General features: G+C 41.6%; 1 protein-coding gene across 1 annotated transcript; it reads left to right on the top strand.

Moving 5' to 3' along the window:
• The first annotated feature begins 13,543 nt into the window (after positions 1 to 13,543).
• Positions 13,544 to 22,776, top strand: Chst4 (carbohydrate sulfotransferase 4). Its single transcript, XM_078032629.1, has 2 exons — positions 13,544 to 13,658; positions 20,715 to 22,776. Exon 2 carries the CDS (start codon positions 20,733 to 20,735, stop codon positions 21,918 to 21,920), a length of 1,188 nt encoding a protein of 395 aa, XP_077888755.1. The 5' UTR covers positions 13,544 to 13,658; positions 20,715 to 20,732; the 3' UTR covers positions 21,921 to 22,776.
• The last annotated feature ends 694 nt before the right edge of the window (positions 22,777 to 23,470 follow it).

Raw genomic sequence — 23,470 nt, 5'->3', positions numbered from 1 at the left:
TCACATAGTATTTTATCATCAAAAAATGCTATATTTAGTGATCTACCAGCTGGTGGCTAGATAAGGTACTTCTTTAATGCATAGATTTATTTTTTAGATTTTTTCTATATTTATATTGGAAATTTCAAGTCTATACAAACATAGATGAATGAAATGAATCTAGCTGTGCCCACCACCAGCTTTAACAACATGGTCAATCTTGTTTCATCTCAACCCTTCTCCACAGTCTATTATCCACATTTTATCACCAGTGGATTATTTTGAAGCAAATTCCAGGTATCAGACCACTTCATCTGTAAATATCCCTGTATGTGTCTCTAAAAAGTGAAGATGCTTTTTTTAAAGCGTAACTATAAAGCAGCATATACCTTTAAAATGCAAGTCATGCAATATCCAGCTGGTGTGAGAATTCTCTCTGATTGTCTCATACATATTTTTGTTAGGGTTTGATTTGGATTTCAGTGGGGTTTCTTTTCCACTGAAAATCTTAACAATGTCCACAAGTTGTATTTGCCTGATATTTCTTCTACATCTCTTTTATCCTTTCAATTCTTCCCCTGTTTTTCTTTACCCTCACAATTGATCTGATGAAAACTGGGTCATTTGTCCTATAGAGTTTTCCAAATTCTGAATTCTGCTAATGGCAGCTGCTTGGACCACGTTAACATGTTCCTCTGATCCCTGTATTTCCTAAAGATTGATGGTTTGAGCTTAAGGCTTGGTCCAATTCATATTTGATACTGAGGCAGGAATCCTTTGTAGTGGAATAGGTAATTCCTACTTCACTGGAAGTATAAAGAGTCTAAGCATCTCTGTTTTTGTGACGGGATTGATCATTAGCAGGTTCAGTGTTATCTGCTAAAATCACTCATTATCTAGTTCCCCATCAGCTTTTCATCTAATGGAGCTAGCAGGTATTTTTAACACTGTCTAAATCCATCATTTTATTACAAGTTTCTCCTTTAATTTTGATGAAAACCAATAAGTAGAAAGATTCAAAAGAATGTGTTGCCTACTTATTGGAGCAATTCACTTACTTAATTCCTGGAATCTAGTACACTCAAAAAAAACTTCAAGAATTATCATGCTAAATAGTTATTCACTTATATAACAATGTTATTATTTTATATAATGGATACCTTGTTTAATCTGATATACTCAAAATATTAGGAAGGCAAAATATTAATTCCAAACACAATCACCAATTCAATACTTTTTCAATAATTTTTATCTCATCTCATGTTTTAAATTCACTTTTACTAAAAGTCTTGGTGACTGAATGTACAGACTACAATGGTCTCTCTCAAATATGTAGGGGAAAAGAGATTTTGAGGGGCTGGGGTTGTGGCTCAGTGGTAGTGTGCTCAACTAGCATGCATGAGGCACTGGGTTCGATCCTCAGCACCACATAAAAATAAAAGAAAATAAAGTCCATCAACAATTTTTAAAAAATTAAAAAGAAAAAAAGGGATTTTGAGATTTGATGTCCTTGAAAGCAAATCACAAGATTCTAGCTAGGAGCAAAGAGCTGGAAGAGGTGAAATCACTTCTGCTCCTCTATCCTGTTCAACAATCCCCAATTCAGAATATCCATTCACAGGCCAATTCCTCCCAACAGGAAAATGTGCATGACAATGAAAGACAAATGGTAGACAATGTTTTTTTTTTCTTCCCCTTTTGATTATTCATTTTTTAACCTATTGAGGCAATTCAGAGCAGGTTACGAGTATATATTCTTTTTGCAAAACAAGAGGAGGGGGCAGATGTCAAAAGGGGGTTGGGGCAAGAAGAACTGGCATGAGCAATCAGGCCCACTCCCAGAAGACCACAAGTGAAGCTGACAATCTGGAACTGGACTCCCTCAGACCGGTCCATCTCAGCATGGAAGATACTGACCTCTAGCTTCGAGAATACTTCTTCAGGCTGTGAAAAGGCAGATGTGGCCAATCCAGTCACTGACATACTTGACATACTTTGCAACCCCCCAAACATTCTTTTTTCTTTTTTTTGTACCAGGAATTGAATCTAGAGGCACTTAATCACTGAGCCACAGCCCCAGTCCTTTTTAAATTTTATTTTGTTTTTTTATTTTGAGACAGGATCTAACTAGTTGCTTATGGACTTGCTAATTGGGGAGACTGGCTTTGAACTTGCAATCCTCCTGCCTCAGCCTCCCGAGCCACTGGGATTACAGGCATGTGCCACCACACCTGGCCCCCAAGAACATTCCTCAGTCTTGTTCTGATGTGGAAAGTAGAACCAGTACCTAGTTTCCTGTTTCTTTCTCAAGGTATTTTGAGAATCAAGTATGAGGAATAGTTGATATTATTTAGGTTTTGAATGATACTTTTAACTTTCTGAAAACTTTGTTGTCTGCATTTTGTTTCCCTCCCAACTGTCCCTGTGTGGCAGATATAAGTCACAGAGACCCAGGGCAAGAAAGACTTGCCAAAGATCACACAACAAACAAGTGAACTGGTTGGGAATAGCCCCTACATTTACCAGCTTCCTCAAAATGTGTCATTTTGGAAGATTATCAAGGAAACTGCAAAAGCAAAACCCAAAGAAATCACTAATTAAATCAGGCACCGGCAAATAAACAGAAGGAAATTTACCAGTATGTGTCAGGTATATAATATATAGTATATCTGAGTTTATAGTATACACAGATTTTTTAAAAATAATTTTTCATAAAGTAACAGAGGACAATTAAAATTCTTAGTCCATTCCATCAAGCTATGACTCAAGTATATGAAGGGGAAGAAAACAAAGGCAGTCTGCATCCTAAACTTCATATTCATGCTTCACTGTCACGTGATATGTGACGTGCTTCCTACTTCTGTATTCACTCTGCAAGATGGGCCTCCCCTAAAGGAGATCCTCCAGCCAAACAAGGAAGTTCTTAGAAATAACTACACCAGGAACGATTTTGGGGTTGGTTGGTTTTGCTTCACTTATGACAAAGTTTTAATTTAACTTTTTACTAGTTATATAGAACCTGTTGCAAAAGAGTTGAGTTTCCCTCCTTTGCCTTTTCTCCTGCTACCTACCCTGGAGGTACTCAACCAGAAAGAACTTAAACATGTTGTAATCCTGTACCTGCCACAGTGTGAAACACACCACTGGGCTAATCCCTAGACCAGGAAGTGCCTGGATATTGTAAGAGCATTTGCTCTGTGAGATTTAGTACAGAAAGTTGGGGGAGAGGTCTACTCAAAGGAGAAAGTAAAAGCTGACATGTCACTTAAGCATAAAAGAGGATGGGGGTCAGGAATGAAATAACAAGACTAGAAGTACAAAGTCATAACTGGGAATTATGTGCGCTTGAGATAGGGATACAAGTTTTCTGACGTTCATTGAAAATGTTTTCTTTGATATGAGGATGATGACTCATAATGTTAATGGGGGGGGTGAGGGGTATGGGAGGAATGAAGGAACTTTAGATAGGGCAAAGGAGAGGGAGGTGAAGGGAGAGGTCACAGGGTAGCAGGGGTAGGAAAGATGGGGAACTGAGTTAGACATCATTACCCTAAGTGTATGCATGAAGACACGAATGGTGAGAATATGCTTTATATACAGCCAGAGATATGAAAAATCGTGCTCTATATGTGTAATATGAATTGTAATGCATTCTGCTGTCATATATAACAAAGTAGAATAAAAAAATAAATTTTAAAAAAAGATCAGAATAAATCCAAGTAGCCCAAAACAGTCAAGAACAAGCATGGAGACAGGCCCCAGGGCTGCCTCTTTTTCTGAGTTGATCTGGAAACTGATTAGTGATCTTGAGCCCTAATGTTCACCCTCCAAAACTTGTACCTTGCCTAAACTGCTTTAAGAGTTGAGAATATCCAAAATTATTCAGCTGGGGGGAAAAAACTATATATTATCTTGTGGTAGTAGGAGCAAATGTGACTCCATTTTGTTTTATGACTTCATCCTGTAAAACAACCATGCCAAGTAGAAGAGTCATGACTGGGGCAAGATGTTCTTTTCATTTTGCTATAGAAACCTTTAAGAACACGGAACTACCTAATGGGGTATTGTTTCTGTAACTAGAGTAACGGGGCTCTGTTTCTGTAACTGGGGTGACAGGGCTAACTGTGATTGGTTAGGCTTCCCTCCGCTTGACTGCACTGTTCTGCTTCTGTAACCTGGCTTGCTTGCATTGGCTAGACCCCCTGAACATCCCTTTTGCCGTTTTCAGGCTTATAAAGAGTGCCCTTGCAATTGTTCGGGGCTGATCAGGGGAACAGCTTTATGTTCTGGTCAGCCGGCACCGGTGTGCTTCAATAAAGGCTTGATTTGATTATACGTGAGTGGTCTGGAAGTCAGTTTATGAAACCCTGGGACGAAGCTTTAACTATAACAATCTAATATACCTATTCTCAAGCATTTTTGATCTCAGGGCTCCTCAATACTCTGAAAGAATTAAAACCCCTGAGGAGTTTTTGTATATATGGGCTTCTATGTATCAATATTTACCATATTAGAAATTAAAACTGACAATTTAAAATTTGTATTTATTTTATTTAAAGATAACAATAATAAACACATTACACATTAACATAATTAACATGCTTTTTATAAAAAATAACTATATTTTCCAAAACCAAAAAATTAAATTAAAATATTGGTATTATTATTTTTGAAAATCTCTTTTAACACTGGCTTAATAGAAGACAGCTGGGTTCTTTTTCTGCTTCTACATTCAAGGTGTTTGATATCATATTTCATGAATTGCTCAAGAATAAGGGACACAGTGAATCTCACTATCGTGTACATCCACAAGACTGGGGCACTAATTAGAATAAGATGTATTCCATGCATATATAATTTTATCAAAATAGAATCTACTGTCATGTATAAGTAAAAACAACCATTTAAAAAAAAGAGTAGGGAAGATAAAACAAATACAGAGAGCTGAAGACAAAACAGAATTGTCAAGAATGATGGAAATAGGGGCGTCACATTCATTCATTTATTCAACAAACTTTAATCCAGTTGGCTCCTACTGCCAGGAGCAACAGAGGGAAGGGGGCCCCAGGCTCTGCTTCTCTAGGACACACCTGCAGGACTCAACCCCAAGCCAGGGGGCCTTGGCTTTGTCTGCAGAAGCAGCTGCAGGAGCTGGCCTGCTGAGGCCCACTTCCTCCTCGCCTGCTAGCTAAACCGTGCTCAAGTTCCATCAATCCTCACGGAGGGCGGATTACACTGCACGCCTGTCTGATTACAAATGAGAAGGAACGAGCTAGACTCCCCCTCCTGCCCCACCACCCGCAGCTCTGCCTGGCTCCGGGAGGCGGTGGGTGGAGGAGGATGTGGCAAGGAAGGCTGATCTCTGAGGAAGAAAACAACGTTCCTGCGTGGTGGAAACGTGAGAAAACAGGACAAAAAGGTGTACCGAAGCGAGCTTCCAGTTGGAACAGAGGCGAGGCCGTGCTCTGCAGTCATAAAGGATGCTGCCCGCATCTCTGCAGTAGAGATGCCTCAAAGAGCCTTTTAAATGAATACCATAAAGGGGCCACACGGCATTGCCTTGATTGCCACTGGAGGGCTGTGAAACGAAATACTTTAAGAAGGAGTAATCGAATTTGATTGTTTTTAGGTATTGCACCTTATATTTTGCTCTGATTTCTTAGAAGAATTTAGAATTTCAGTCTTTGCCCTTAGATCTTCTCCCCTTGGCTTGGACACTAACTGAGAGCCTACTAGATGCTAGACCCTATGTTGGATGCTGGGGATACAAAAGGAACTACAGGACAGACCTGAAATGCATGTGCATAACTCACTTTGTATAACAAGAGAGTGGCTATTTACATGGTGGGGTTAGGTGTGGAGTAGGGAGGAGACCACTGATCATCAGGATAAGGGAAGGCTGCACAGAAAAAAGGTTTAGAAGGCTGAATGGAGTTTGTCAGGTGGAATGGGAGCGTGGCAGGATGAATGTTCTAGAGGAAACAGCAAATAGAGAGGCATAGAGTGTGAAAGGATGGGCTTCTGATATTAACATGACATATAGAATTAACCTTCTTGACACTAAGCTTCTGTTGAATAAAAGGAAACACTGACACCAACATAGCAATTAGTATCCAGGTATACTTCAAGGGCAAAGGACACCCTCACACCCAAAAGGTAAATGTTCCCAGAACTCAGGGAGCTCTGTTCTTGGGAAGGGAACTCAGAGCAGGTGATTCCCATGTTGATTCTAGTTTTGGCTTCAAGGAGCCTCATTGTTGTCACTTTCAAGCTGTGCCCCTGGCTACAATTAGGTTTCCACACAACTGGATCAACAGGAGCCAGGGGAGAGTTTTAAAAGCACCACAAAGGAAAATGAGATCGACCCAATGTAGTCCAGATAAAAAGAAGAAAAAAGTCTGATAGCTAGGAACAGTGGCTCAAGCCTATAATCCCAGTGGCTCAGGAAGCTGAGGCCAGAGTTCAAAGTTCAGAGTTCAGAGTTCAAAGCCAGCCTCAGCAACATGGCAAGGCCTTGGCCAACTCAGTGAAACCCTTGATTCTAAATAAAATATAAAAAAACGGGCTGGGACATGGTTTGGTGGCTAAGCACCCAGGGTTCAATTCCTTGACACCAAAACAAAAACAAACACCTGATAGAATTGTGGCAAAATGCTCAGTTTTAATTTGCTATGGATATTTCTGGTTATATTTGGTACACATGATATCATTTATGTATTTTATGAGAATTACTGAATAGTAAAATAATTTTTTAAATTGAAAAAATAATAATAATAATTCATCGACTCCCAATGGGCAACAGGCTAAATGGTTATAAGGAAGAGAACAACAAACATTTGACCTCAAAATAATTCCTTGGTCTTTTGTATTCTGACATAAATCTAGACTTTAATGAAATATTATTTTAAAATAAATAGCCCATTGCCTGCATAATAGTATTTTGAAATTAAATGATTTGATGTGATTATTAAACATGTTTCTGCAAAAATCATCTCACAGCATACTGCTGGAACCTAGCAGCTAGAGTGACCGTGCTTTGTACATTTTGGTCATTGCCTTCCTTAAAAGTTGCATTCTCTGCTCAGCAAGAGCTAATGTTAAAGTGCCTTCATATCATACTCCAGGATTTCCATAGCTGGGCTCCACTCTACCTTCCACCCATAGACTTTTTTTAATGTTTGATCTGCAGGAAACTCTCATCCTGGTCAAAACTAGTTTGCTCAGTGTCCCCAAAACAGTCCAGGTCGTGTGATCTTTGACCTTTCACAAGGATGATAGCCTCATCTTCCCACCTGCACACTGACTAAGCTAGTAGATACACCTTTGCTCCCAGTAGGCAGACCCCCAGTAAAAATTTTCTTTTTTATATTAATGCAAATAATTTATTTCAGAAATACAAGTTTCTTCACATTATTTAGGAACTGTCAGTAGTTAAAATGGTCTAGAAGTGTTTACTGAAGATAATAGTAAGGATATTTAGACTGAGTCATATCCACTTATTTACACTCTACCCTACAAAAGGTATTATGGGATTTAGATTATCTTTAAACTGATCTATACAATATAATAAAATGTAAAAGCAAGTGCCCAGTGTTTAAGAAATGACCATTGTACTGGAGGTATAAAAGTGCTTTAATCTGTGATGAGAGTTTATTTTATGTGGAAGCTTCATGTAGTTTATTGAACTGGATTTTCCGTGGGTAGATCATTTTGATTTCATTGTTTAAATATAGGAAATTTGCACCTGTTGTGCACAAAGCAGTGAGTTCCTTAAACAAAGGCTCATTCACTCATTCCTTTCACAGGCTTTCACTGAACAATCCCTATGTGGCAGGCACCAGGTTGGGTGCTGGATATATGCAGATAAAATATTAGTTGGGGAGACAAGGCTAAGGTTTGTCTACCTTGCCCTTTAGTGTTCCATGTTTAGAGTCATGCCCGAGGGATTGTGTCAATCATCTGATGCTACAATAATCCTGAATAACAACCAGCCACATAATTTCAGTGATATACAACAGTAGCTGTCAATTTCTCCTGCACTGGGGTGGTCACCCATATGGTTCTGCTGATTTGATTCGTTCAAGTATTCAGGGCTAAACTGCTCTTGGCAGAGTTTGGATGGTCTTGGCTAGGACAAGCATGTCGATCTGGGTCTGTTTCATGCGCATCTCATCAAGCAGGCACATTATCATTGTTGTTACTTTACACTCAAGAGCAAGAGCACATCCAACTGCACAGTGAATTTTAAGCCTCTGTTTAAAAATATCCCAACGATTAAAATAAGTTGCACTGCCAAGACTACAGTCAGAGTTACACAGCACAGGAAATAGAGACACAGAAGAATCAGAGTCATCCCTGCAACGTAAACACACAAACCAGGGGCACCTAACTCAGCCTAAGGAGATAATGAATGGTCTCCCAGAAAAGATGATACTAACTTGGGTTAAATCTTGAAAGAAAAGACAGAAGTTAGGTTGGCCATAAAGAAGGGAAGCTGTTTTAAACAGAGCAAACACACAAGAGCTAAGAACTTTGGAGGCTTAAGTACATGCACCTCTTTGCTTATGCCATGCATATCCTCTCCACCTATTAACTGTTCCCCTACTTCCTCTCTGAAACCAGCCACATAACATCTGAAACATGGATGTTAGTCCTAGATGTTCTGCAGCATTTTTATGGCTATGACACAATAATTGAGATTAAAAAGTCTACAGAAAGATTACACCCAAGGGCATCATTGAGCTGCCATCTCAGCCCAAATTGTGAGTGTACAGCGTCGTGTCAGATAGGTCAGCACTCAGGAACTCCTGTGAAGTCTCCCGGAGTCTACCTTGCCCTTTAGTGTTCCACGCTGCTCCGTCACTTCCCTGCCTGCCTTCGACCAGACTCCCATTCCTCAGGCAAGCTGACTCAAAACTCTGCACCATTACAGTGGTGACACTGTTCATATTCAGTGTGTGGGGTCTCCATTTCTAGAGTTTCAACACTCCTTCCCTGGCCTTCGCATCACCAGTGATGAGAACAAAGAGTAAAGAGCCAGCTCTCTGGTGCTCTCCCCCAACACTCAGATGGGCCACCTCTGCCTGCGGTGTGACCATTATTTCTCTTATCATTATTCTCTTTCTCCTGATTTATGCTGGAAGTTCAAAAAGACCAGGATCCCATGTTGCTCCATGTCCCATCCCAAATGGCTCTGGATAGCCCATCTTTTGACCTCATTTTCCACTCTCTCCATCTCCTAAAATCTTCATGAGTTCATTGCTGGGAACAACAAAATCCCTCTTAGAGTCTGTACTTTTCCTTCTCCTTGTTTCTCTGACAGAAATTGGGTCTTATTTGAGGTCACTCCTTCCCCGGTAGCCCTCTCTAGGGACAGCTATGCTCTGTTCCCCACAGTGGAACAGAGTCCACTTGCTCTCCTCATTGAGGCTTCCAGATCATTCTGCCCCTTCCTTTCCTACAGTTGCCCACATTTGACACATCTTTATATCACTGTGACCAAAATATCCAACAAGACCAACTTAGATGAAGAAAAGCTGATTTTTGGTCTCATGGTTTTAGAGGTTTAGTCCAGGGCTGGCTGTCCCCATTGCTCTGGGCCCAAGGTAAGGCCGACCATCATGGCAGAAGGGTGTGAAGGAAGAGCACTGCTTTTCTCATGGCAGCCAGGAAGCAGAGAGGGAGGGAAGGGGCCATGAGAAGATGAACCCTTCCAGGGCAAGCCCCCAGGACTGTAATCCTTTCAAATTATTGATCCATCAACTAGATTAATCCACTGATTAGGTTCTGATTCACATAATTTAATCATTGCAACTCTGAACATTCCTACATTAACATGAGCTTTTAGGGGACATCTCATAGCCAAATCACAACAGAAGTTAGCCAGACTAAACGACCCTCATAGCAGTCATATGGTTATGCTCCAACACTGCTCCTAGGATGCTGCTACATAATCTCAATGCTCTTATATATGGTCCTTCCAAAACTATGATGCCTCAAATCCTGACCCTTGGCTTCCAAAAAGCTTGTCCTCCACATTAGCTCAGCTATGCCATTTGTGCCCTTGTTTCTCCTCTAATCCAGCTTAGTTTCCATGGTTATTATAATCACATCTTTTAATGTTCCCCTGATTTCACCTGCTCTACTATCAGTTCCAGGATCCTGATTCCACATAAGGCAACCATTATCCAGCAATGTTGAGCAATGTCAAGCTCCTGATCCACCAAAGACATAAAGGATGCCTGATCTCTACCAGGAATTCCCTATTTTCCTATCCTCTATGCCCTATTAAGAGGCCTCAAAAAACAACAACCAACAAGAAACTTAAAACTACATTTCCCTTTTCCCTGATTCTGACCTCCCCTAATCTAGCTTGTTCTTCCATTATTGAAACAAATATTTCTAACACAGCGATAAAGACTATCCTATTGCCACGGGGCACCTACACAGGTGTCCACCCCCAGGATGCAACTCAAAGAAGCAAGTTCTATTTAAAACAACTGTCAATTTGATAAAAAGATTTATAGCACCCAAGATTATCTTCCTGGTTTGCAGACACTTCTTCAGAAGGTGCTGGATCACTATGATGCTGAGGTCAAACATGTAGAAGTTTAGCCAAAACACAAAGGTCTAGTCCCCCTAAATCCATTCTCTAAATCCAGCCACTTAGCCAATACACAGTCCCCGTCAGACACCAGACTTTGGTAAGTAATGTAGGGTTGGTGACAAAGATAGAGAGTTTCATATCACTCAAAAGTTTCAGGTCTTCACATCCACATTGTAGGCTGATGTACACAGTAAAATGAGGAATGTTGGAGCCCCCACATGAAAAGAAACTCAAGAAAAAACTCATTGACCTTTCAGTGCCACTGTGAGCAGGAAAGACCTGTACCCAAGTCGAGCCATAAAGGAACTCCAGTCTCAGTACACGAGGAACAATGGCCTAGATAAAAGCAGTAGCACTAGATGATACAACCAGCAGAAACTGATATAAAGTAATCAGAGACTAGATGAGTGTCTGACCCAAGGTCTCGTCACCATTCACGTGGAGCCCACACTGTAAAGGTGGTGAAGATCCAAGGGCAGGGATAGAGAATCCAGTTCTCTGGAATGGTGCTTCCAGAAAGACAACAGTCTTCACACCATGTTTTGAGAGTGCATGAAGAATACAGAGCCTATTGCAGGGATCTCTGAAATAAAACACAATTTGTGTATCTGATATATGAGAGCGCTTGCTGAGCATGTGTGAGGCACTGGGTTCGATCCCAATACCACATTAAAAAAAATAAACAAAATAAAGGTATTGTGTCCATCTACAACCAAAATATAAATCCTGTCAAAATAACATCTGCGAAATATATTAGTTGACATGGGTAAATAGCATGAAGTAAAAACCTCAAAGCCCGACATGGACTGTGTCCCAGCATCCCCAAGAGACACTGCAGTAGACATGTGTGCCAGGGTACATGTCAAGAACGTCCAGTCACGCCAGGTGCAGTGGTGCACTGTAATCCCAGCAACTCAGCAGACTGAGGCAGGAAGATCACAAGTTCGAGTCTGGCTTGGGCAACATAGCAAGTCCCTGTCTCAAAAAAAAAAATTAACAAGGTAGCTCATTGGTAGAGCACCCCAGGGTTCAGTTCTCAGTACCAAAAAAAAAAAAAAAAAAAAAAAAAAAGTCAATCACAACTATAAACAATCCCAATGCCCATTAACAAGATACATCACAAGAGGTGGTATAAGGAACATTACATAGAAATTTTTTAAAAAGATAATTATATGAAATGGCGTGATGGTCGAAAGAAAAGCTCAAAAGAATGTCTGCGGGTTTGATCCACTGATGCCCACATGGGAAGCCATACGCAGAAGCAAGGGCCTGCTTACTGTGAGAGCAGCCACCCTGAGCGCTGAGCTGGGAAGGTCTGTGAGGGAAGGGGGTGGCTTTGGTGCTGTTCTGATTTTGGTTTATTTTTGTTATTTAAGTGGTAGTTCCTTTGTTAAATTTACCCCTTTTTTAATATGTATTTTTTAGTTGTAGTTGGACACAATACCTTTATTTTATTTATTTATTTTTATGTGGTGCTGAGGATCGAACCCAGGGTCTCACATGTGTGAGGCGAGTGCTCTACTGCTGAGCCACAACCCCAGCCCTGTTAAATTTACCTTTATGACCTATTTGCATTTCATAATTTAAACTATCTTTAAATAGAGCAAAAAATAAAAGAAAAGCATGTCTAAAATTGTCTTTTCTACATGAACAGGAAAATTATCAATGGCAATTTTCTCTGGGCAGCAATTTACCAAGGGATTTCTATTTCCTTCCTTATAAATAGTGTATTTTCAAACTTTTTATACTTAACAAGTATTAGTTTTAAAAGAAGAATAAAAACGGAACTACTGCTACCTACTCTGGCTCTTCAACTTACATCTCCCTGCACAGAACAGGGAGGAAGAGAAATTTCTCTCTGCCAGAAAGAAACAGGAAGAGAAGAAGAGATGCACAGTTGAAATCAATACGTGGCAACCTCACAGGTTCTTGTCCTTTGTGCAGTGATAAGGCCTTAGGGGACTCAGCTGATGGAAATCATCCAAACCCTAGAGTCCCAGAACTCACACAATGCTTGCCTACTCTCTCAGAGCCTGGAAATTGAGCCAGCAGCCCAGGAATAAACAAGAGGTATATTATTATTATTCAATAATAGCTACTGCTTTAAAACTTTTATTATTGTCATAATACTGTGTAGGGACTTTGTATTAATCCCAACGTTCACTACCAGGTGGATGTTGTCACCCTTATTTTACACTGATATTCTAGGACTCAAAAGAGATGCAGTAACTTGCCCAGATCTCTGAAAGTCTGTGGTTTCTATGCTGCATCACAGTTTCCATTTCTGCACATGCATCTTCTGTTTTAGACTCTTAACAACCATGTAAAGTAGCTCAGAGTGGGTATGTGTTTTGCTCAAGGCACACAGCTAGTAAGACATTATCATCCTTAATAATGACTCTTTTCTCTTTTTTTAAAGGGAAATTTTTTGTCCCCTTTACTCCAACCAAATGCCAGTACATCTGTGTCCTTCCAGAACATATTTATTACCTCTTATGAGAAGGGTAAAGATGTTGGATGTGACACAGAGGATAAGATATTTTACCTCTGTAGGGTGGAGGGAGCAAAGAAGTGCAAGGCATAAACAATCTTCACATTTTCTCCTTAGAAATTAAAAAAAAAAAAAGATATGAGTAAGGTATAAGACCTTCTGAGCAATTCTGCCTATAACGAGCAATGTCCCTGGGAACTCATCTGCTAAGTCTGCTTCTTCTCTGCTTCTACCTTGCCATGAGAGCTGACCTTTGAGCAGTCAACATTCCAGGCAACATCCCAGGCGGGGGAGAGAATTCGTCCTCCTTTGCTTTGCCCACATGCTGTAGAGTCTCCCCACCCCTTGAGTCTCACTGGTGTTAAAGTTATAAATGTCACAGCTTCCAGGGAGCCAGTGGTTTGTCAAGCCTCTTGCAAGGTGGATCTTTTTTATGAGGAGGAGGAGGAGGAGGAGGAGGAAAAGGAGGAGGAGGAGGAGGAGGAGGAAGCCGTGAAGGGATCTGGTGAGTCAGTGAACAGTGATCAGCTCGGCTAGCAGTGAGCCTCTCAAAAGCAGTGGGAAGCCTAAGCCATTAATAAGGTAAGAAGAGAATTATCCCAGGGCTGTGGGATCAGAGTATCAGATAACTTGGCAGCAAAGCTTGGGATCCGGTTGGCTGGCTAGAGGGGCTGGTGGGAGGGAGGGTGAATCTGTATCCGAATCACCAGGGGCATCTTCTGAGTAGAAAGCAGCCTCGTACTATTAGCTCTTCCACCAAGCCTGACCCTATCCCTAAAGTGCCTAGAATTGGGCAGGGCTGTTTTGATGTACATTTGTAAACTGTCCCCTGGTACATCTGATCTGTTCAGATCCTGCTTTGGAGCTCAAGCTTCTGTGATTCCCACAGTTTCTCTCCTGCTCTCTGCTGGGGATGGGAGAGGCATAGAGAGCTGAAGGTTTTTTCGAGCTTAGGTGCAGTGTAGTGTGATCACTGAAAACTGAGACCCAAAAGATGGGCATTGTGAGCCAGGCAGAGCTATTATAGCTGGTGAGTCAATCAATCAAAAGTTCAGTTTACAAATAAACTGAATAAATTCTGAAAAATAAGAAAGTGGCTCATCACTCCAAAATTTCTAATTGGGTTATTTTCATGACTAACCCTCAAAGGGCTTTGAAAATCATGAAACACCATGCAGATATAAAATATGATTAAGTTAGAGAGCCAGCATGTCAGCTAAGGTAGAAGACCTCTATCTTGAATGGTCTTGAGCAAGTCTGGAACTTTTAATTGGAATTTGAATGCTTTATATGTATAAAATAAAAACAAGGGCTGGGGATGTGGCTCAAGCCGTAGCGCACTCGCCTGGCATGTGTGGGGTTCGATTCTCAGCATCACATATAAACAAAGATGTTGTGTCTGCCAAAAACTAAAAAAATAAATATTAAAAAATTCTCTCTCTGGGGCTGGGGATGTGGCTCAAGCGGTAGCACGCTCATCTGGCATGCGTGCGGCCAGGGTTCAATCCTCAGCACCACATACCAACAAAGATGTTGTGTCCGCCGAGAACTAAAAAAAATAAATAAATATTAAAAATTCTTTCTCTCTCTCTCTCCTCTCTCACTCTCTCTTTAAAAAAAATTCTCTCTCTCTAAAAAAAAAAAAAAAAAAACCAATACCTTGGGCTGGCTGGGGATATAGCTCAGTTGGTAGAGCCTCACATGCACAAGGCCTGGGTTCAATCCCCAGCATCACAAAAAAAATAAATAAATAAAATAAATGAGTTGACCTTTTAAAAAGTAATGATAATAATAATACCTTGTCCAACCTTCCTCCTTCCTTGTTGGGTCAGTGAGGGCATCTCAAACAGTAAAACAACCTCTACAAATGTTTGTTCACTCAGTCATTCCTTTATAGATGTTTCTTAAGCATGTACTACATGCCAGGCATTGCCTTTGGCACTATGGACACAGCACTGGCAAAGACAAAAGTTCAGTCCCCTGGCACTCTCAATCTAGTGAAAAAATTGATGTATGGAAACCCTTTGCCCTGGAACTTAGTTCTTCAGATTTCCCAGTCTACAGGCTCTTTTTTAAGGTGGGTGTCCCCAGCACAACCCCATTCCCTCAGCTGTACAGGCATCTTCTGTCATCCCTGATATCTGGGTGCAGGGATAGAATATCACTGGAGAATCTAAATTAGCAATATGCCAAGTGGTTGGAATCCAGGCTGCTATTCCTTCTCCTTCTCCTTCTCCTTCTCCTTCTCCTTCTCCTTCTCCTTCTCCTTCTCCTTCTCCTTCTCCTAGTTGGTCACAGTACCTTTATTTTATTTATTTATTTTTATGTGGTGTTGGGGATCAAACCCAGTGCCTCACACATGCCAGGCAAGTGCTCTACTACTGAGCTACAACTCAGCCCCCGGGATTCAGGCTTCTTAAACTGCTATCTTTTTTTTTTTTTTCACAGAATTTCTCATTTTGTTCCTAAAAGTCTTTACAGTATGATTATGGGGATATCCAAACTTCAGCCCTCTCTAATCAGACTGTTCAGTGAGGCTCATTGTTCTGGTGTTTTCATGGTCACTGTACCTTATCGCCACCCCTTTGGTGATATTTTTCAAAATCCTAACATCCTTCCTACTCTTCAACTAGAGGCTGTCCACTGTGTTTCAGTTTGATGCCAATCACCCATCACTGGAGCAATACGGGTTCAAATCATTTCTGGGGTGATGGGATGTGCTGAGTTTGGGGGTTTTGATGTTTGTTTTGCCTTGTCTACCTAGTAACTGAACTGATTAGAACAAGGCAGCCTGTCACCTGTATGGGGCTTTTATTTCATTTTAATAAAATTTCTAAAAATAATTTAATGTTGTTTTTCCTCTTAGTTTTAACTACTACAGGATCAGTGTAGGAAAATATTTTTAGTGTGCCATCTGATATCAAAACTATGCACCTGATTTTATTAATACCACACCTGAGAAAGTACTGGTTATGTGCTTTAGTACTCAATGTAGTCATTGATACTAAAGTTTGTCTGTATGCATTCTATAAAATGATAAGTTTCAGTTTCGAGAAGGAGCTTGTTGGGTTATTTGCTTCTAACAGTGATGATATCTCCTCCCACACTCAACTACTTACTGATTTCTTACTACTTACTTCTTCATTCATTTGAAAAGTGTTTAAGGAATCCTCATCACTCGCCAAATTGTTATGGATCTGTAAGAAAAACAAGACAGACTCTCCCTTAAATTATTGCAGTTCAGTGGGAAGAGACATTCACATACAGCTAATTCCTCTAGAGTGGGATGGATGCTAGAGGTACATTTGGAAAGAGGAGGAAAAACTTTCTTAAAGGAAGAAGGTTGGCTGACTCTGGAAGAGCTGTAGTTGAAGGTCTCAGGACTCCTAAATAACAGGGAAGTTTTGGAAGAATTTAAAGTTGAGTCTGGATTCTAAGGTACCAAAAAGAAGGGGAGTGGCAGGAAATCAAAGATCAGGCCCTGAAGGACCCAGAGTGAGAGATTTGGGGACTTTGATTTAGCCCTATATATGTTGAAAAGTTATTGAGGATTTTTCAGCAGGGAGTGACACACTTGTGTTTTAGAAATATAATTTAGCTCAGCAGTGGATGATGGGAGAGAGCTGAGAGACAGAAGAGGAAGGGTACTGTCCAAGGCCCTGCTTGAGAAGAGCAGGCTGGGAATTCTGGCAATGAGAATGCAATTCAAGGAGGCAACGGAAGAGTCTCCTTTTCTCCACTGAGCCTCCCTAAGCACACTGGTGACCCACAGCCCCTCACCTCTGCCAGGGCTCCAAAGCATCCACCTCCACTGCTGATTACAGTCTCTGCAGATGAGCTTTGCCAGAACACCCTAGAGTGTTCCCTGGTGGCCTGGGCAGCCCCACCATGTGTTGTCCAAAGTGGGACTCACTTCACAAAAGCATGTTCTTTCTGGCCAGGGAAAGTGCTTATGGAGAGTAAAATCAAAGAAAGAAGTTAGAGGATTTCTGTAGGAATTCTTGAGAACTATGGACAACTTCTAACAGAGTTAGAAGGTCAAGCTCCAGCTTGCAGAGGGAATGGGCTTGGGACCAGGAGCAGAGCTGGCAGGCAAAGAAGGCACAAGGCCATTGAGCCCCACAGGACAAAGTCAGCCTGCAGCTGGGATGGAAGGAGGGAGGACGTACTTTGAAAGGTGTCTGCTCTCCTAATCGCCAGGAAATATCAGCTTTTTTCCTAAAGTGATTATAGGCTCTATGTATAAAATTCTACCAACAGTCTCCTTATAATTGCATACAGGTCAAGTTCTTCTCTCCTTAGATTCCTCTCTCTTTTGCTCCATGGTTTCCTCTCTTTGTTCCAAACCGTTTCTCTTGCTCATGTTACCCTAAGCAGAAGCTCTTGTTCAAGATGCATCTGTCTTGGGTGGAGGATGGAGAGGGCATCCTTTGACCATTATCAGTAACTTTCTAGTTTCTAATCATTTCCTCTTGAATTCAAGTTTAAGAACTAGGAGCCTACTTAGTTGGCCTTCTTCTAATCCACAGGGCCAAGTCTACAAGGCAGGAATTACCATCCATTGGCATTTCCCAGGCAGAGAGCAACATGGTTATTTTAGGAGGGGGATTTGTTTAGTTTTAAACGTTTTTGTTTTGGCCACAAAAGAAAGAAGATCCTCCCTGGATCCTTCTGGCACATCCTGAGGAAGAGCACTGTTGTGATGGATGGAAGAGAAGGGGATTTTCTGCCACTGCCACACAAGGCATGGCATGGATCATTACCCATTTCCCAGAAGGTCCAGGGGACTTCCAAGGGAAGCCCATGAGCTGGCAAAGTAAGCTCTACCTCTTCAGGAAACAAGCTATAAATTCTAGGAGTCACATCTTCCTCCTCTAAAAGCTATTCTCAAATATCTCTGGAGCTCTGGACATAGAGAATGGTTTACGAGCAGTATGAAGGCTGCCTGGGCAATAGATATCAAAACTTAGCATGCACATACTCTTTGACTTGCCAATTCCACTTCAGGGTATTTAGTTTACGTGTGCAAAGGTATGTGAACATAAAGGTCATTACTGAGGCATCTGAAATGGTAAAAGACTGCAAAGCAAGCCAAAACCCATCAATAAGAAAATGAGTTAAATAAGTCATTGTGTATCCATATAATAGAATCTGTGTAGTAAAAAGGAATGAGGAAATGCCTTATATACTACCAGGGAAAGCTTCCCATAAGACATGTTCACAAGTTAAAAAAAAATGTGCATCACAGTGGGAATAACTTACTATTTTTTTGTGTTTTTTTTAAATAATTTTTTATATTTATTTTTTAGTTGTAGTTGGACACAATACTTTTATTTTATTTATTTATATGTGGTGCTGAGGATCGAACCCAGGGCCTCACACCTGATAGGCAAGCACTCTACCACTGAGCCACAATCCCAGCCCCATATTTTTTGTGTTCTAAAGAGGGAAAAAATTAAGAAAATATATACATTTGAACTTTTTGGGGAATGCATAAAGCAAAAGAAATTACACATAAAAAAAATAAACCCAATTGCTATGTTAGGGACAAGTTGAGAAATGGGCAGATGGGGGACAGGTTTTGGAGGTAGATTTTTCACCATATCCTACAAGCTATATAAATACTAACTGTTAGTAAATAGAGAAGAGGTTACCAGTTCAGCAACTAGTAAATTCTTGTTCTTTTTCCCTTGGGGGAAAAAAAAAGATGTGACCCTTTAAAAAATATATCATTATCCCTATTTACAAGTAGGTCTTTCTAAAATGTGACTACAGACTTCCCTTATAGACACAACTGCTTGTCAAAAAAATTTCCCCTTCTCTGTCATGTGTGTTAAAGACTGGGTGTGACAGACAAGGCTGCTGACTGGTAAGCACTCCGTATCTTTTCTTCTGCATGCAGAATCTTAGGAATGCCCTGTTTTAAATTCTGAGTCTATGGAATATCCATGAAAATAATATTTTTCAAAACAATTTGAACCATGTGAGAATTACCTATCAAAAACCTTTTTTTAGATGGATGCAGTGGTGCTCACCTGTAATCCCAGTGGCTCGGGAAGCTGAGGCAGGAGGATTGTGAGTTCAAAGCCAGCCTCAGCAATTTAGCAAGGCACTAAGAAACTCAGGGAGAACCTGTCTCTAAATAAAATACAAAACAGGGCTGGGAATATGGCTCAGTGATCGAGTACCCTTGAGTTCAATCCCTAGTACCCCAAAAAACAAAAACAAAATCAAACACTTTTTTAAAAACTTGGTGATAAAACTCATCACCAGGAAAATAGCAAACCCTACATCTAATTCCAGTTACTATCCAGAAATAGATTCTCTTCTATATAAAAACTAAAAGGGAGAATTTCTTGGGTATATAGGGTTATGCTAATTAGCAACTTGCTGCTAATAATATTTGTATTATATATAATAGCTATTTTATCTCTCAATTGTTATTTATATCAAGAAGTTACCCAAAATGATCTATGGTCATGTGGGAAAGAGTTAAAATCTCCAAAGGAAAAAAATCATATGAAGCAACCCCTGAATGTCACAAGAATCAGGGTTGCTCCCAGTCTATATGTTTTTTTGATGCAAAATAGAAATCCTTTCTTTAAATATTTTATATCTAGCAACTGGAAAACTATCTTATAATATTTACCTTGTTGGACCAAGATACTTCGCCATCACCTACAGAACTTTTTATAATAAGTTTCTAAATCCTTGATGAGATGGCATGCCCTAGGGTCATGCAATGCACTATCTGCTCGACCATACTGAGCAGCCCTGAATAGGTTGTGTCGAGTGGCCAAGCATTCCACAAGCAGCAGCAGTGACAAAATGGCCATAAGGATCACTATTACAGCTGAGTGTTGCTTGGCACACTTTCAGAGTCAGCTGATAAGGAGACAACAATGCAACTGAAATAGATAGATTGTTCATTACCTATGCAGACCCAAGGTCACCATTGGATCAGTTCTCCCATGTCCTTAGTCCCATAAGATGAGACGAAATCAGAGAGAACCAGATGACAGGTATCATGGGCATCTGGTTCTCTGCTGAGGATACAATTCTAAAGCCAAGCAGTTTTATAACTTGCAGCTCCATTTTTCAGGGAACTGAAGTGGAAAGTCCTGCGCTTAATGAAAAATGGGGGAGGAGATGACAAAAGAGCTTGAGGCAATCTCCCTCAAGTTGGGGGTGTTGGTTGAGAAATGTCCTCAGGGTGTTCCTTGCTGGGTGGCTCCTCTCCTTAAGCTTCAGGAGAATCACAAGGCATCCATGGGTTAGACTGAAATTAAGCTTTGCCTCTGTGGCCTGTGTGAAGGCATATAGCCACCAGGGTGCCCGCTGCAGTCATTTCTCCTATGTTGATTAAACTTGGCTGAGTTCAGGAATTCTTGGTTACCCAAGAAAGACCAGGGGGAGGAATTAAAGACCCCAAAATATATAAAACTTATTGACACACTAACTGCAAGGAACAGGAACTGGTCAGGACAGGAATTTGTGCAACTGGTTGCACAAATGTTCTAGCTTTCCACGTTGCTCCTTGGAAGGTGTCAGGGAGAAGGTGGCTTTGGCTAGAAAGAGAATGGAAGGCAGGTACCAAAACAGCAGCCTGATTCAGTCCCTTCTGCTTGTTCCTTAAAGGTCATCCTCTTCAGCACAATGATATTGCTCAAAAAAATGAGGCTCCTGCTGTTCCTGGTTTCCCAGGTGGCTGTCTTTGCTCTCTTCTTCCACATGTATAACCATGGCGCCCTGTATAGAAAGGAGGAGCCCAAGCCTGTGCATGTGCTGATCCTGTCTTCCTGGCGCTCTGGCTCTTCTTTCGTGGGGCAGCTTTTTGGGCAGCACCCAGACGTCTTCTACCTAATGGAGCCAGCCTGGCACGTGTGGATGACCTTCACCGACAGCACTGCCTGGAGTCTGCACATGGCCGTGCGGGATCTACTGCGTTCCGTCTTTCTGTGTGACATGAGTGTCTTTGATGCCTACATGAAACCTGGTCCCCTCAAACAGTCCAGTCTCTTCCAGTGGGAGCAAAGCCGGGCACTGTGTTCCCCACCTGCCTGTGACTTCTTCCCCAGGGAGGAGATCACCTTCCACGCTCACTGCAAGACCCTGTGCAACAAACAGCCCTTCGCCGTGGTGGAGAAGGCCTGCCGCTCCTACAGCCACGTAGTACTCAAGGAGGTGCGCTTCCTCAACCTGCAGCCCCTCTCCCAGCTGCTGATAGACCCTTCCCTCAACCTGCACATCGTGCACCTGGTCCGGGACCCGCGGGCTGTGTTCCGTTCCCGAGAACACACCACAGCAGACCTCATGATTGACAGTCATATTGTGATGGGGCAGAATTGGCAGAAACTCAAAAAGGAAGACCATCCGTACTACACGATGCAAATCATCTGCAAAAGCCAGCTGGACATATACAAGGCCATCCAGTCCTTGCCCAAAGCTCTGCAGAAGCGCTACTTGCTCATCCGCTATGAGGACCTAGTCCGGGCCCCACTGGCTCAGACTTCCCGGATGTATGAATATGTGGGGTTGAAATTCTTGCCCCATCTCCAGAACTGGGTGGTTAACATCACCCGGGGCAAGGGCATGGGAGAGCATGCCTTCCACACCAATGCCAGGAATGCCCTCAACGTTTCCCAGGCTTGGCGCTGGTCCTTGCCTTATGAAAAGGTTTCTCGACTTCAGGAAGTCTGTGGTGATACTATGGATGTGCTGGGCTACCTCCAGGTCAGATCCAAACAAGAACAGAGCAACCTCTCCCTGGACCTTCTGTCTTCCTGGAAACCCTCTGAGCGAGTCTACCAGGGGGGAGAAGGCTCTGTCCCCACCTGGTTCTAACCTCAGCCACATTCTGTGAATGCTTCTGAGCCTTAACTGTGTCTGCAGTTGTGCACATTGGGTGTGAGTTGTGCCCACACGTGCTCCAGCAGAGAATTGTGCTATTTTCCTGTGCAGAAAAGAGACTCAGAGACCTGGTGTGAGCAGCATATCCCTTCAATTACATCGGGGATTGCCTCTCTTCTTGATCTTCCTATCTATGAATACCTCAGAGACTTGGTGGCCTGGAGGCCCATTAGACACCAAACAGTATCAGTGGAGTAAGTCCATAAACATCCCTGTTTGAATTTTACCCACTGGGAAGGGGAGAGAAAGTAAAAGCCAGGGAAGTGGGTCTTTCACTGAAGAGTTCAGAAGCACATTCCACAGAGAGACAGTTCCCAGCGGATTCAAAGAGGGAATCAGGAACAGGGTTGGGTGATTACCTATGGGTTTAGCCAGAACAACTAGCAGCCATCACAAACCCTAAACAGACTCTGTACAGGGCAAGTTCTGAAGTGCAGTGGATAGCTGGGCTCTGTTTGGATGTCATTTTCCCACAGCATTTCCTATCACATGAAGACTTTGATCCAAGAAGCTTCCATCCATTAATACTAAAATTCCAAAATAAGATTCTGTTTGGAATTTTCCCTTTCTATCTGTAGTAAATGTTCATCCTTACAGGAGCCTAACCTAAGAACATAATCATCTATAGATTTTATATGTTTGTTATTATCTATGTATATAAACCACATATATAAAAATTGCCACAATAATATTTGGTGTCAGATGATGAACTAAGCCTACATCCTCTTCAGCCATTAGCCCTTTCCTGTGTAAGGCATAAGTTATAATAAAGCCAAATGCATCACCCTAGGATCTGAGCAAATAATTCTTTTACTCTGATCCTTCAGCCAGAAGTCCTCAGTATGAGTATGTGCCTCACCTGACTTTTTTAATGTTTTAATTGTCCACATCTGAGAGACCTTTTCATTTCATCTTTTTGTTTACAACGTCTTCTTTTTGCACACTGGGGAACTGAACCTAGGTGAGCTACCATTGCTACCACTGAGCTACACTCCCAGCCCTTTAAAAATATTTTTCGAGGGAGGGTCTTGCTAAGTTGTCCAGGCTGGCCTGAAACGTGCGATCCCTCTGCCTCAGCCTCCCAAGTACCTGGGATTATAGGTGTGCACCACCACACCCAACTTATTTCCACCTGTTGACGTGTTTCTCACTACATAAGTTTCCTTCATGTCAGAACTGAATCTCCCCATTCCCTTGAGCTGAGTGGAGCCTGTGTGGCTCCATCATCTAAGATACTCGAGCAATTACCTTTGTCGGTTGGATTGGTTGAAGTCAGTATATATGTGACTTTAAAGGAGTAAATTTATTCTAATGTCCAAACCCAAGCCACTCTAGGAACTCCTCAAGAGTGTGGGAGCTCTCACGAAAAGGCTTGCCTCTGTCAACCTTCCAAAACAGTGTCAACCTTCCAAGGTAGCACATGTGCACAGAAGGATGTGGGCCAGTGTGGGAACAGGCTGTGATAGACTCACCATTTCCGATTT

This window comes from Ictidomys tridecemlineatus, chromosome 15 (assembly GCF_052094955.1).
Source record: "Ictidomys tridecemlineatus isolate mIctTri1 chromosome 15, mIctTri1.hap1, whole genome shotgun sequence".
NCBI lineage: Eukaryota > Metazoa > Chordata > Mammalia > Rodentia > Sciuridae > Ictidomys > Ictidomys tridecemlineatus.
Note: the sequence above shows the minus strand (reverse complement) of the source record. Positions and strands in the feature narration are given on the sequence as shown.